The sequence below is a fragment of the Pseudomassariella vexata genome (assembly GCF_002105095.1).
Source record: "Pseudomassariella vexata strain CBS 129021 chromosome Unknown BCR38scaffold_9, whole genome shotgun sequence".
In the NCBI taxonomy this organism is placed as follows: Eukaryota; Fungi; Ascomycota; class Sordariomycetes; order Amphisphaeriales; family Pseudomassariaceae; genus Pseudomassariella; species Pseudomassariella vexata.
This window is the reverse complement of record NW_024467964.1, coordinates 2,260,609-2,274,933: the sequence shown is the minus strand read 5'-3', so window position 1 is coordinate 2,274,933 and position 14,325 is coordinate 2,260,609. Positions and strand designations below refer to the sequence as shown.

The following is a 14,325-nucleotide window of genomic DNA, read 5'->3' as shown; positions in this document are numbered from 1 at the left end:
CGGACAGTCAGGATTGGACTTCCCTTCTCATGCTTCAAAACCAAGCCCAATTCCTCACATTCCACCATCTGGTATTCTCGTCTATGCGGACTTTGCTTTACACATGTACTCACCCACCGCATAACTCCTTAAGATGCCGCCGCTTACCCGAGAATACGACATCACCGTCCTGGGTGCAACCGGTTGGACAGCCGCCATTTGCGCCGAGCACATCACCCGAACCTTCCCCACGACCCTCAAATGGTGTCTAGCCGGTCGCTCACGATCCAAATTGTTATCCCTTTCAGACCATCTCCGAGCCCTCAACCCCGACCGTCTTGCGCCAGTCATCCACACCATCCCCGAACTGACCGCTGAACAACTCAATCCCCTGGCGCAGCAAACCAAAATTCTCATCAACGGCATCGGACCCTACCACGCCTACTCGACCCCCGTTGTCGCGGCTTGTGCTAGCAGCGGCACGCATTACGTCGACTTTAGCACCGAGACGCCTTGGATTGTCGATATGGTGAAATCATACGACTCCATAGCCAAAGGCAGCGGCGCCATCATCATCCCCGCTATCTCCAACTGCAGCTCACCGTCTGACCTGGTCGCCTGGATGCTAGCCACATGGGTCAAGGGGAACCAGCCGCCGGGTGAAACGATCAACCACGTTCTCTGTTCCGGCAGGCTCACCATGCTGGGCATGCAGGGCGGTTCATTGATGACCCTGCTCGGCGTGGCTGAAAAATACGGTATTGGACAGTATAATTCAGGCGATGCTTGGGCCATGTCTTCACAACAAAGGCCTCAGAAGCACGTTTCCTGGCCGAGTCAACGACTCACCGGCTATCTTTACGACGATACCCTCGGACACCTCACCACGTCCATCGTCGCCGGCTCCAACGAAGCAGTGGTTCAGCGTTCGGCTGGACTGAAGCCTGATCTCTACGGTCCCGACTTCACCTTCCGGGAGTACCAGCCGGCATCGGGGATGATGGGCGCCATTCTGGTACACATTCTTACCAAACTCGGGATCCTGCTCCTAGCTACTCCATGGTTTCGAGCATTCCTCCGCTGGTTCTCCTACGAGCCCGGATCTGGTCCCGATCGCGAGACGAGTAGAAAGAAAGAGCGCATGGACTTCAGCGCAATAGGTTTCTTGAAAGGGCATCGGAAACCGGTGGCAGCGGCTCGATTTACTTACAACGGTGCTCTAGTGGATATCAGTGCCATTCTTGCGGTTGAGGCCGCAGGCACCTTGCTCGAGTTGAACTTGGATAGTAATTCATCGCCACTGAGACCCCGCGGGATGTGCACGCCCTCAACCCTTGGGATGCCTTTCGTCGAGAGACTGAGACAGGTAGGAGTTGAGATACTGGTTGAGCCTATATTTCCAACTGTCAATGCAGAGAGGTGGACTACGTAACCTAATAGTTTCTCGCAATTACACACATCTCCAGCTTATTGAAGAAACCTATGTAACCGCAAGTAGCTCATGAAACCTAATATACTTCATTAGGGTATGAGTTTGTTTGAGCATAATGACGTCAGTACAATAGCTTGGCCAGCATCTGGATATCTACGAGGAGCGGCGGTGTTCTATCTTGATCTGTTGATATGCCCGATAAAGGAACTTAGTACACTATGACAACAAGTATACCCACCGATTTATTCAATCCGATTGTTCATGCGCAGTTATTACTGAGAACAGTTTGCAAAAGGAGTTAAGGCATTCGTCATCGACCCGCTCAGCTGCGATGTCGTGACAGTGCGAGCACACGGAGTACAGCCTAAAAATTTTCACGCCGCTTTCCCCGCATCTTGCATGGTTAGCTCGCTTGCATTAATATGAAAACAACGGCGCTTGCTAGGGTCAGTCCCGTCGCGACGCGACAGGAAAGTAATTTGCAGCTCATCACGAAATAATAAAAAGTTCCCTTGTGCAATGTGATGCACAGTTTCGTGCTCGTATGACATTGCTTTATTGGAATCAAACTTGCAATAGGCAAACGTGCACTGTCCATACAAGAGCAGCTAGGAATGCGAATCGTGCCAGTCCAAATCTGTGATGGCCAGTGCGATGGATTTCCGACATTTTGTTGTCAAAGAAAACAAGAAATCGGGCAGTGAGTTGTGTTGTAGGAATGACTCATACGTCGCCGCGACGCTCGATGGCTGCCCGATGGCTCCGATGGCTGGTCGATGGCTGGACCGTCCCAGATGAGGCTGGCAGCTAGCGGCAAAAACAATATTGTCGCAGGGGTCGTGCTTGGGAAATGAGTTAGTCGCTGTGCTTTACCGGCAGATGATGAAACCCAGAAGAGACATGTGCTGCAATATAGCGGCACCCATCCCTCGACGGGCCACGCAGAACCATCGTGAAGAGTTCTTCCACCGGCAAGACTCAACGGCCGTCGGCAGCGCAATGCTGATATCTCCCATTCGATGATAGTGTGCGCAAAAGTAATTTCTCCTTTCCTGTATGGTTCGCTGTTTGGCTGCAAACAATGAAACCCTTGAATTGAAATATGAGAAGTTACAAATGAACCCCAGAAATAACCATGGGTAGGTGAAGTAGGCTTCAGGAGACGCGCATCAATAAAGGTAACACGAAACTATGTGCAAAAGCAGACACGCGCTTGCTGCCGCAGCAAGACAACCCCAAACAATACCAAGTGCTGATGAAAATATTCCATTCCAAGAAAATCTCGTGGTGGATTATCGCGAGGGAGAAATTATTTTTTCTTTTTTGTTTTTTTGTGTTTTTTTTTCCGCATATGATGGCCAAGAGTACGGCATCAAACCAAGGAAGGGGAGGCAACCGTTTCAGAGGGTTGGAGGGAGTCAGGAGCTGTGGCAGGTTTGGCTGGGGTTTGGACGCCCTGAGCACGTAGCAAGCGGGCGAACCTGGTCCCAGTGCGAGTTTATCGGCAGCATGACGATGGACATGATTTTTGAATGTGGGTTTCGTCGTCATCCTCTCTTCCTTTTTTCATCCTTTTTTTCATACTACCACTGGCTTCTCGCAATTGAGAAAATTAGGTCGATTCTCTCGTCAGCTTCATTGCCATGGTATTTTTGATGTTGAAGGAATCCGATGCGTTTCGCGGGTGGTGACATGTTGAGAGATTTGTTCGATGACAAGAAAACGCTGTCAGAAGAGAAGAATGCAGGACCAAAGGGCAAGAGAGAGGTCGGGGAAAGATCAAATTTAGGGGCAGAGTTTGAGTTGATTGGTCTTGCGCTGACCAATGTGGCCACTCAGATGGCAGGAAGCTGCTGATAAATATGGGACCGCCACAATAGAGGCGTCGCTGCCTCAAAGGTCGGAGCACACCCAGGGGCGAGGCCGTTGCTGCCAAAAATTATTTAAAGCCAGCCATCCCCTCAGTTCGACCGGGTCGATGCTCTTGCGCGGCAGTCTCTACCCCGATCCCGACCCCACGTATCTGCCAGCTGTCAATCTGCCATCTTCCTCTGGCAATTTTCATCATCAGCCTTACACCCCCGCACTTGCCGAATTGACGGATTCGGCTTAGACAAATAGCAACTACGTCATTCACACTCCCTTTTCTATTATCTCTTCCCTCCGTCCTATCGACAGCGGCAATCGCATCCGGTGCATTCCGTCTGGGAGTACCGCAACGTCTTTTCTTCCATTGTCACGGGATTAGACTCGAGGTCCAATCGCCATCAACCCAGCCCTTCTCATCTCTCACCATCCCAACTATCAAGCCCACCATAGCACAGGTCACGGTGCAGTGTTGCCGGCTTCATCAGAATAGAGAAGTTTTGAAGCAAGCTCAGTAGGGATTACCAAACTGGTACCTCTGTCTGCAAACTACGTCGCCGCGAGAAGGATCGAATCGCAGCCGCCGTTGTTGTCACATCGCATCGTTCGCTCGACCGATTTTCGACATCGACAGCGCTCATTCGTTTCCGACTTCCGCTTCGAATTTAATAAACCAAGCTTACGATTGCTCCCGAAATAACCATCGCGAACGAGTCGTTGACTTTAAGTCCCATCGTTGCGTGTTCATTCCTCTGGTCACATCTTTAGATCTGTCCAATCACCTTACCTGCAGTATCTGCTGTGTGGAGGAGACATTCACTTGTTCATCTTCTACACTCCATTTGTTCGGTAAGGATTAATTAATCTTCATTGCATCTTCACGTTGGACTTTGTGCTTGTATAAAAGGAAAATTCCAAGATGTCTGATATTTGCGCTGGCACTTGACCCTGCTACCCCGCCAGGTTGACCTGCTCCGACAAACCTTCAGCCCCACCACTGTTTGTCGATCGCAACGAACATTCAATATTGGAATCAATATTGGAATCAATATCGCGATTTGCATTTGCGCTTCATCACGCGCTTGTCATTCATTCTTTTTCCCACTGCTTTACTCAGTATTTTTCATTATTGTCTTCATTGTTCTGACATTTCATTCTTAGGTCCGCTGCCTTCGACCTCGAGTCAACTATTTCTCGTGCACACATCTGGAGAGAAGTACTCCGGTACAATATGGAGGGTATTCAGACCCACCCGGCTACTGCCGCCCAAGCCAAGGCTTTCACTGCCGCTGGCTCTTTGTCGTTCCCCGGGGCCGTGGGAGAGCTTACTCCTCCATCGACTTCGGTCGACAAGAACACCACGCAATACAACGGTCAGCAATCGAGTACCGGTTCTGGAGTGGCTCCGGCTACTCCTGCTGCTACGCCGGCAGCAGCCACCACTGGTGGCAGTGGATTGACTCCTACGCTGCAGTATGTTTGACCTAACATCTTTGTTGTATCACATTTTGCTCACGCGCATTGACAAAGGAACATCGTTGCCACGGTGAACCTGGACTGCCGTCTTGATCTCAAGACGATCGCGCTTCACGCCCGCAATGCTGAATACAACCCAAAGGTACTATTGAAATCTTGTTACTCTTCTATTTATGCCTGGCTAATTCAATTAGCGTTTCGCTGCTGTCATTATGCGCATACGTGAGCCCAAGACCACAGCGCTTATCTTCGCCTCGGGCAAGATGGTTGTGACTGGTGCTAAGTCAGAAGATGATTCGAAACTTGCATCGCGCAAGTATGCGCGTATCATCCAAAAGCTGGGCTTCAACGCTAAGTTTACGGATTTCAAGATTCAGAACATCGTTGGATCTTGTGATATCAAGTTCCCCATCCGCCTGGAAGGACTTGCTTCTCGCCACCACAACTTCAGCTCTTACGAGCCCGAGCTGTTCCCTGGTCTGATCTACCGTATGATCAAGCCCAAGATTGTGCTCTTAATCTTCGTCTCCGGCAAGATCGTCCTAACTGGTGCTCGCGTCCGAGAGGAGATTTACCAGGCGTTCGAGATGATCTACCCTGTGTTGCAAGGTATGTTTACCGGGCCTCTTGGTCCCATTGCTCAATGGTGTACTAATCTATTTCAATATTAGATTTTCGCAAGATCTAACTCGCACCACCATCATCTCATTGTGTGGGCCGCCGAGCACGAAGATCGGCTTGCTTTTTAACCTACCTCCTGCGAAACACACCAGAGACCTCGCCTTGTACATCACACCCCTTCACGACATGATGAAATCCGTTTCTCTTGCCGACTTACTAGGTCATGGAAATGCGTGATAGGGTTCACGATTTACCCCTTTCCATGAGCTCAAGCATGTTTTTGTATCATTTTCGTCCTTCCAGCATTGCATTGCATAGGCGTCTGACGGGAAGGCTCTGCTTTGGAAGAAATGCCTTCGAGTTCTTCACGGAAAATACTTTTTAACCGTCCAGACGGTTTATAGATTGCATTTGGCATTCTTCAGCGGCATTTACGCCGGGTGAAGATGCTGCCTAATACCACGCCACGTATCGACTATAAACGACGATGGTGGCGGGCCACTTTGGAGATGTGGATGGCGGTCATATGCCACACCTTGACAGTCTGCAGGGATGAATCTGAAAGGTTAGGTTTGGTGCACTCTTAATGGCATGCCGACACATGATGAGTAACAGGCTGGAACGCCTGGACTCTATCTGTGCGTCCCTTGGCAAATGCGAATGCATTATGCATTTATTGCTTGTTCCACTGGATCACATGCCACCATATGGCTCTACTTCGAAAGCCTCGGTACTTTGAGCAGCAAAAACTTCCGTAGTGTGAGGAGCTTCTTTAGACAGAATATATGCACCTCCTGCTGAAAATAATTAGGTCTGCATTCTTGAATATAATATGTATTATAATGTATATTGTGAATCTAGTAACTGCAGTATATGTCACTCTCCACCAGTGGCAATGTAGTTCAGTCAGAGTGTTGCAAAGCAGCACGTGCGGGGTTGTGCACAAAATCCCGTCTGTTTGATTTTTCACCCCCAACATCCATTCCCTTTAAATCATCGGCGTAGTGTTTATCCTGCTTCCAACAACCGATTTGGCTTCCTGGTATCCAGTCTAGTATCCAATCTGATATTCCCAATCGCCAAACCTGCAGTAAGGTTGAGAAGTTACTCAGGGTTTCACATTGCATTTCTTGCAACTAGCCGAAGCTCAGCTTGCGTTTCTGTCTGGCCTGGCAGTTCGTCCAGTTCTCTAATCTGCTATTTAGGTAGCTGCTTTTGACCATATCCAAAACGAAGGTTGTAAGTTATTACCATCAGCCGATATCATTACCTACTTATGTAGGAATACGGCTTTTTACATGATGTAACAATGTTGAAAGCCGTGTTTTCGGCACTAACTGAACATCCCTTTTTTCATGACGCTCTCTACTTGGGTATGCTGTTCGTTCTGTCTTGGTTGGTTCTCCCATGACGATTTGCTGACAAGACAGCTCGTTGCTAACCAATTCATTATCTTTTGTGCGTCTAAGCAATAGCTGAGGCAAAATCATCGAGTTCTTTCAAAAGTCTTCATATCTATCTAATCACATACGCGGCCCTTGTTTGCGAAGCTCCTCATGTAATAACAAGCCTAGCCGCCCACTTCTACTCCCATCCTCGGTCAAGATGACTCTCTCAACATTGACGGTATCCTGCCATCCCCACTTGTCCTGAAACTCAGTCGGGCATTTGTTCATAATGCAGTCGGCAATCTTATCACCCAAAACAGGCAGGAATTTGAAACCGTGGCCGCTGCCTCCAGTGGCCACGAATAAACCCTCCCAGTACGGATGGTAGGTGATCAAGAAGTCGCCGGTTGGGGTGTCGGTGTACCAGCACGTACGGCTACCGGTCCATGGGCGATCGCGCACAGACGGCCATGGAACCATACTTCTCAGGCCTTGGCGGGCGATGCGTTCTCCTTCGGCTGGGACCCAGAGGTTGGGATCGTTGAGATGGGTGTGTGGCTGCGAGACGGTAATCTCCGTGGGTGTTGGCACGCCATCTTTGGGCACGACCAAGGCGGTGGATGCCTTTTGGGGATTTTGATAGCCGTAGGAGTGGAAGCCAATCTTCAGGATGTTCTTGGCCGGGGTGATGAGGAATGTTCCACGGGACATATTCATCAGAACTGGGTTCTTACCCAGCTTCTCTTGCTCCTCATCTGTGATGCTCATATACAGGAGGATCTGTGCCGTCGCCACAACACGTCCTCGAAGGTCGATCAAACTTGGTGTCCAGGCTCCAGCAGCCAGCATGACCAGTTCAGCCGTCACAGAGCTGCCGTCCTTCAGCTTGGCGCCCGTCACTCGCTTGCCCTCCGTCTCGAGCCGTTCCACCGTCCCCGTCACGAACTTGACCCTCCCCGTATCGACAACTTTGTTGTACAACCAGTTCATGGACGCCTCGGCATCGGCCCAGCCAGCCGCTTTGTTGAGATATCCCCAGTCACCAAACCCGGCATCAGTCCCGCTCGCCTTGGCAATAGCCTCCTTACCCTCTACTACCTGCACAAAACTTTCTTCACGGCCTTCCTTCTTGGCAATCTGGAGCGTGTTCTCATACGCAGCCTTTGTGAACCCCATACCTGTCTTAATGCCATCTTTCCTCACGAGCGGGGCCTGGTCAGCCACGATCAGGAAACCTGACTCAGTGTAACGTCCCTGGCCACCGATTTGGTCTGCTCCGGGCCTCCGCCACTCTTCCCAGGCAGTAGCGGCAAGAGACGCGTAGGCGGCATCCGCGTAGTCGGCGCGTATGATGCGCGAGCTGTCTATCGAAGATGAGTCCTTGGATGGAAAGTCTGGGGTGCGGTCTAAGATCGTAATAGCGGTGGATGCCCACTCGGGCCGCTTGGTGAGGGCGTAGGCCGTGGACAGGCCGAATACACCGCTTCCGATGATGAGGAGGGACGAGGGGGCTTTGAAGGGTTCACTCATGATGGGGAAAATCTTGAAATGGACTGGAGACTGCGATAAGCGGTGGTAACAGCACCAGCTGTGGAACAAGATGATGATAAAGAGAACTTAGCTCACTTGATGTTTTGAGTCAAACATACATACATGAAGTTTCCCCTAGATTCCCACAATGACACCACCTTCTGAGACCTAATCTACCACTTATCTACACCCATCGGCGTGCCGAAGTGAATTGACATAAAAGCCCTAGTCACCCGGTAACTTATCCGCCTGTGGGTATCAGTTGGAGGGAGGGAGAGAGAGAGGGGGGTGGGGTTGGTAGGCCTTGGTGTCGCGATATCGGAAGGGGATATCAAGATGCCGCACGGACACGGAATAAGCCGCAGGCTCCAGCCTACTAGTCCCATCTAAGATTCCTGCCTTGAAGACCAACCCTGATCCAAGCGGCCGAAGGGTTACATGACGATCCAGCAACTTCCTCAACAACGTCCCAATGGCCTCCGACCCCTCAATTTACTCGACATGCTTCAGCCCATAACTGAAAGAGTGACAATATGTCGTCCAACAAACTTCCCGACTTCCCCAACGTAGAAGCCAAACTCCAGAAACCCTCCAAGCAATCCGCCTTCGAGAAGGAGCGCGCCGAGCGGGAGGCCAAGCGAAAGCGCGAAGCTGCTGAAACCGCGGCCGTCTACGAGAGCTTCGTCAAGAGCTTCGACCGCGATGAAGACGAAGATGAGGACGAGATCTCGGCTATCGCACGGGGCTCCAGTCGTTTCGGTGGTCGTGGAGGTGGAACACTTGGAGGGCTGCCAGGCAGGGGAGGAGGAGCATTCGGGGGTAGCAGTGCGCCAGGGAAGAGACATTTTGGCGCAGCTGGTGGAATGAAGAGCGGGCCGGGGAGTCTAGGACCGCCACCTTTGAGTTACGGACGCAAGAGGGGCTTCGATGGAGGGTTGCAGGGTCAGAATCAGCGCGACTTTGGACGCAGAGACGAGGGACGGGGACGGCTCGGGTTTCAGGAAGAGGAGCGTGAGAGAGATGGACTCAAGGACAGAGACTGTGATGCACCGCCGTCCAGATTGATATCGAAAGCCTTTAATACAAGTGACGACGAGGGAGATGCCAGGGCGACAGACAGGGCCGAGGAGCGAGCTGTTGCGAAACCCACACTACGCCTCTCTAATCTGCCACCTGGCACCTCACCAGCAGTCATCAAGGCTCTCATACCCCCAAATTTGACAGTCGAGAGCGTCAAGCTGCTTCCGCCAGGTGCTCCAGGCGTCAATGAGCGGAAGTCCATGACGGCTATTTTGGTTCTATCCCAGGACACGCCAGCGACAGACATCGACGCCGCCGTCAGTTCTTTACAAAATCGCTATCTCGGTTATGGTTTCAACTTGTTATTACACAGGCATTTATCGTCAGCTGTCACAACCACCGTGGCGGCCACGTTGTCATCCGCTACCGCATCCCAGCCCTTTGGAGCCAAACCCGTTGCTCAAACAAATGATCACCAACCAGCACAATTTCACCGTGGGTTTGCCCCCCCATCTTCATATGGGCCACCGGGCGGACCTATCCAAAGGACTATTTTGCATGTCCCGGTTCAAGCGCCGAGAGACATTAAGCAGCTTCAACTTATTCACAAGGTTGTCGAATCAATCCTGGAGCATGGCCCCGAATTTGAGGCTTTACTTATGTCACGTCCAGAAGTTCAGCGGGAGGAAAAATGGGCCTGGCTTTGGGACGCACGGAGCGAAGGCGGTGTATGGTACCGCTGGCGGCTATGGGAAGTCATCACGGGCTCACAGTCCAGAGATGGCAAGCAGCAGGGGAAGTACCTTCCTCTATTCGAAGGTAGTCACGCATGGAAAACGCCCGAGAAACCCCTGGCCTACGAATACACTACCAATATCGATGAGTTCGTATCGGATCCTGAATACAACTCCTCTGATGAGGAAGACTTTGAAGACGACGGGAACAAGCACGCCGAGGGTGGACCCGGTGGCGATAATGAGAGCGCTTACCTCAACCCTTTCGACAAGGCGAAATTAGCACATCTACTAGCACGGCTGCCCAACACACTCGGTCGCATCCGCAAAGGTGATATAGCTAGAGTGACGACATTCGCCATTACACACGCCAGCCGCGGAGCTGGTGAAATCGTTGACATGATCGTTTCGAACATAGAGAGACCATTCTCACTCACATTCGCAAATCCCGAATACAAGCCGAACAGCAAAGGAGAAGACAACGGCCAGTCGCCACCTAATGGTGACTCCAACACCTCAACCCCTCTGCCCGAGGACGCCGGCGCAGCTGCCAAAGCCAATGAGCCGGAAGACACGAGCGCTTCGAGTCTCGTCGGACTCTACATCGTGTCCGACATCCTCTCCTCGTCTGCGACTAGCGGCGTCCGACATAGCTGGCGCTTCCGGCAGCTCTTCGAAACGTCGCTGCGCGAGCGGAAGGTATTCGAGCACCTGGGCCGCACGGCGGAGCGGTTGAACTGGGGCCGTCTAAGGGCGGAGAAGTGGAAGCGCAGCGTGGGGCTCGTATTAGGGCTATGGGAGGGCTGGTGCGTATTTCCGGCCGAGAGCCAGGAACTCTTTGCGAAGAGCTTTGAGAGTCCGCCGAGCAGCAACAGCAGCACTGCCGCCACTACCGCTACTATCAAGAAAGACGACAGCATGAAACAGAGCGAGGTCGAAACAAAAGAGAAGAAAGCGGGGGGCCGGTGGAAGCCGGTGGAGACAGGGGCGGGCATTGATGCGGCGGCGGGAGGAGGAGGAGGAGGGGGGGCCGGCCAGAGGGGGTTCAAGCCTGTCGAGGCTGTGGCGGATGGTGGTGGCTTTGATCCGAGTCGTGAGACCAAGGTGGGTGGCGTGGATGTTGATGATGGGGAGCCGATGGACGAGGATGTGGATCTGAACCTGGGGGACGAGGACGAGCTCATGGATGAGGATATTGACGGCGTGCCGATGAGTGAGGATGAGGAGGGGTGGGAAAGAGGACACGAGGACCTTGATGGCGATAAGATGGATGAAGATCCACCGCCACCTCCTCCTCTTCTTCTTCCTTCTCCGCCTCCGCCGCCGGTAGCTGATGAGGAAGGTAATGCGAGCGTGAGTGCGCCTCAGGAGGTTGGGAAACCTAGTATTACTGGTGTTGGTGTTGGTTCTAGTGTTGGTGGAGGGGATGGGGACCTGACAGAAGCCGGCCCTAGACCCAGGAGGCGTCTACGAGCTGTTGACATGTTTGCTGACTCGGATGCGTCTGATGAGGGGGGCAAGTAGGCTGGCGGGCGGGCAGATAGGGTTGAGCTTAATCGAGATACCCCCATACGTTTGAAAGAGAAGATTCATACGTTCATATTCAAGGAAACCAAGGCTGTAACAATGATTGGTGCGATCTAACTCTAATTGGAAACCGTGACAGCATCTGGATTTAATCTAAATCTGCATGACTTTTGACGTTGAGCCATCGTGCTATCTAGTGGCTAAGACTTCTTCAAGTCTCGAGTCTAGTGGCGACAATTCTGTTACGGCGTTTGATTAAATATAAACTTGCATGGTCTTGTCAATATTGGGCCATCGAACTATACCACTGTATGTGATGGGCAAGACTTTGATTGTGTAAGTGGACTGTGGTGTTACGCCACGACATCTGTTGCAGCGCCGCACCAAACACTCACTCGTTCATTGACTTTCGAAAAAGCGTATTTGAACATTATGAATACCATATTAGTTTCTTTGGAGTGCTTCGGGATTCCAAACGCGGTAGTGTGAGGTGATGTACACGTTTTTACATACTGAACCCCGACCTCGTGGCAGCCAAGGACACACCTCTTTTCATGTCGGCCGAAAGCTTGTCATGGCCTTGCTCCTGAAAGAATTGACTTTAGAATTTCGCATACGTTGGTTTCTCAATCATGCCGTTTCCATTTCAAATGAGTCGCCACGGCGTATTGATTACATTTCCGAGAATGGCAAAGGGTGTCGGAACCCCTGTGGATGTTAGCATGACAACTTAGACATGACCCTTAAAACTCTTTCTCCATCAGATTATGGTCGTGCCAACTGTCAAAGTCAAGCTTTCCTTACAATAAACCGATTCCAAGCGTGTATCAACATGTGAGCGGAGTCGTGTCAGATACTTCGGGCTCATTGTGGACTGGAGATGATATTCGTTCAGGTCAGTATGTATTGTTCGACCTTCAAGAGGGGTAACCCACCAGATAAGCCATAAGACGGTTGGGAGACTGCCTCGTTAAGATCGATGGTCGTGGTTCTCGATGTCTGTAGATGGGATCTCTAAGGTCTCAATATCGACGAAGCTTCAGGGGGTTTGGGTCGTCATTGAAACCGCAAGCCCGGCTACAGAGCATCGAAACTCAGTCGGAATCAGACGCGTGGTGTTGTTTGAGGCCACAGAGGTTAGAGCTGCTACCTCGGAGGTGAAAATATCGCGATTAAGGTTGGTTGACTACACGCGCCTAGCCTCCAGAAGAACTCGTTGACGAAGTTCTGTAGAATTATTTTGCCCCAAAGCTGCAAACTATTTTAGCGTGATGATCTTGATGGTCCTGTTAGACCCAATTTCCTCATAGGCGCTAGGGAACATGTGGTTTCGATGGATGGTCGGTCTAGTTGTCCTATCGACCTTTAAAGTCAAGCGGCTTCAGCATCTGGCCAACGTTATATCGAGATTTTTGGACGATTTTGCCGCTTCTGGGTGGTTGAGGACCTTGATGACCAACCTTTCCATGGTCGTGAAGGAGACGCCAAGGGTTAAAATATTAAAAAGCCTGCGTTTCCCATGAACCAATTCCTCGCCATAAGTAGCTACTCATAACGGGAATGGGTATATAGATCATGGACGTATATAAGCTTAAATTTAAATAACCCTTGTGCTAGTAAGCAAGGCAACAGAAACTATGCTATGCAGTGCATATAGGACGCCAGGGGCTGGAGTGCCAGCGTGTTGAGAACCATGTGAATTTCGTTGAGGTGCTCCGCCTACCTCGCAGCCGTCTTGGAGCTTGGCATGCAGCTCTGGTGTCGTGAGTAGCCAGATAAGTCACAGGATTATGTGGGTTTTGCTCGTACGTTTGGCTGTCCGCTCGTTCTTAGTTCTGCAGAGGGACAAAAGCGTTGTAAGCCACTCCTCGATCTAATCCCTAGCAAATTCTCCCTAGTGTCGTCAGGGAGCCTGAATATGCGTGGACCCTTGGATCGACAGCGAGCATTGGTAGGTAAGCCATAGATCCCTCAATGAAAACTGTTCTATGTGACAAGTCTTCGGAACTCTAATCAAATTTCCCATTCGAAAGCCATAACCGAACCATGCTTATTGGAACGATGAAGAAGTACCTAGCCTCTTTCCCCATGACTGACATGCCGTAAGTATAAACTTATGACTCCCACGGCGTGTTGTACTCGTTCCTCTGCTGCCGTGTGGTGGACTATTATGCTTCATGGAACAGTCGAGGTTGCCCGTTGATTAAGGACCAACCCAGGACAGACTTTTCCGCAGCCGCGATAGCTTTCGGGTCGCCTCCGCTTCGGTACCGCCCGGTAGGAGCTCGGTATCTTTGGCGGAGATGTCCTCGCGAAGCTCTTGCAACTAATCGACCGCCACATTGATGAGAGTTTCCTTTACCCGCTTTCCTGAAAGTGTATGCGAATTCATATCTCGGTGACCGTCATCGGAGCCATCTTTAGTGTGCCGCAAGCTGCAAGCTGCAAGGTACTGTGCCGTTGGGGTATAGTCGAGGATCCACGTAGTTTGTTTCCAACATTCCATCACCTCTGAGCAAGCATCAACCGGTAGTCCGGAGCTTCAAGGTTCGCCCTCGACTGGAAAGGACCAAAATGGCTGGGTCGCATACAGGTCGTCGAATCTAGCGTAAGCTCAGCAAAGGGTAATCTTTGTCGTGCTCTGCATATTGGCGGGTAAGCATGGTACCAAAGTTGTGGAAGGCAGGCATGGAGAGTTGTCAGATGCATTGACAGGTCGCTTCACTGCCGGAAACTTTGGAAGAACAGAGAT

At 51.2% G+C, this 14,325-nt stretch overlaps 4 protein-coding genes across 4 annotated transcripts; 3 read left to right on the top strand and 1 right to left on the bottom strand.

Annotated features, from left to right (window-relative positions):
* Positions 1-133: 133 nt before the first annotated feature.
* Positions 134-1,411, top strand: BCR38DRAFT_345954 (uncharacterized protein; the record flags this gene model as incomplete). Its single annotated transcript, XM_040856222.1, has 1 exon — positions 134-1,411. One exon carries the CDS (start codon positions 134-136, stop codon positions 1,409-1,411), a length of 1,278 nt encoding a protein of 425 aa, XP_040714512.1.
* Positions 1,412-4,508: 3,097 nt separating this feature from the next.
* Positions 4,509-5,441, top strand: BCR38DRAFT_411064 (putative RNA polymerase I and III transcription factor complex component Tbp; the record flags this gene model as incomplete). The annotated part of the gene is made up of 4 exons (XM_040858535.1): positions 4,509-4,750; positions 4,808-4,895; positions 4,948-5,362; positions 5,425-5,441. 4 exons carry the CDS (start codon positions 4,509-4,511, stop codon positions 5,439-5,441), a joined length of 762 nt encoding a protein of 253 aa, XP_040714511.1.
* Positions 5,442-6,897: 1,456 nt separating this feature from the next.
* Positions 6,898-8,301, bottom strand: BCR38DRAFT_346036 (FAD dependent oxidoreductase; the record flags this gene model as incomplete). Its single annotated transcript, XM_040856227.1, has 1 exon — positions 6,898-8,301. A coding segment is annotated over one exon (1,404 nt), but the record flags the coding sequence as incomplete, so codon positions are not given.
* A 412-nt stretch (positions 8,302-8,713) lies between these two features.
* Positions 8,714-11,664, top strand: BCR38DRAFT_439444 (uncharacterized protein). The gene has a single exon (XM_040860632.1). The coding sequence runs from the start codon at positions 8,826-8,828 to the stop codon at positions 11,568-11,570; it is 2,745 nt and encodes a 914-aa protein (XP_040714509.1). The 5' UTR covers positions 8,714-8,825; the 3' UTR covers positions 11,571-11,664.
* Positions 11,665-14,325: the final 2,661 nt, after the last annotated feature.

Excerpts from the sequence above, each read along its gene's own strand:
- BCR38DRAFT_439444 (XM_040860632.1), top strand. The coding sequence starts at position 8,826 with ATGTCGTCCAACAAACTTCCCGACTTCCCCAACGTAGAAGCCAAACTC.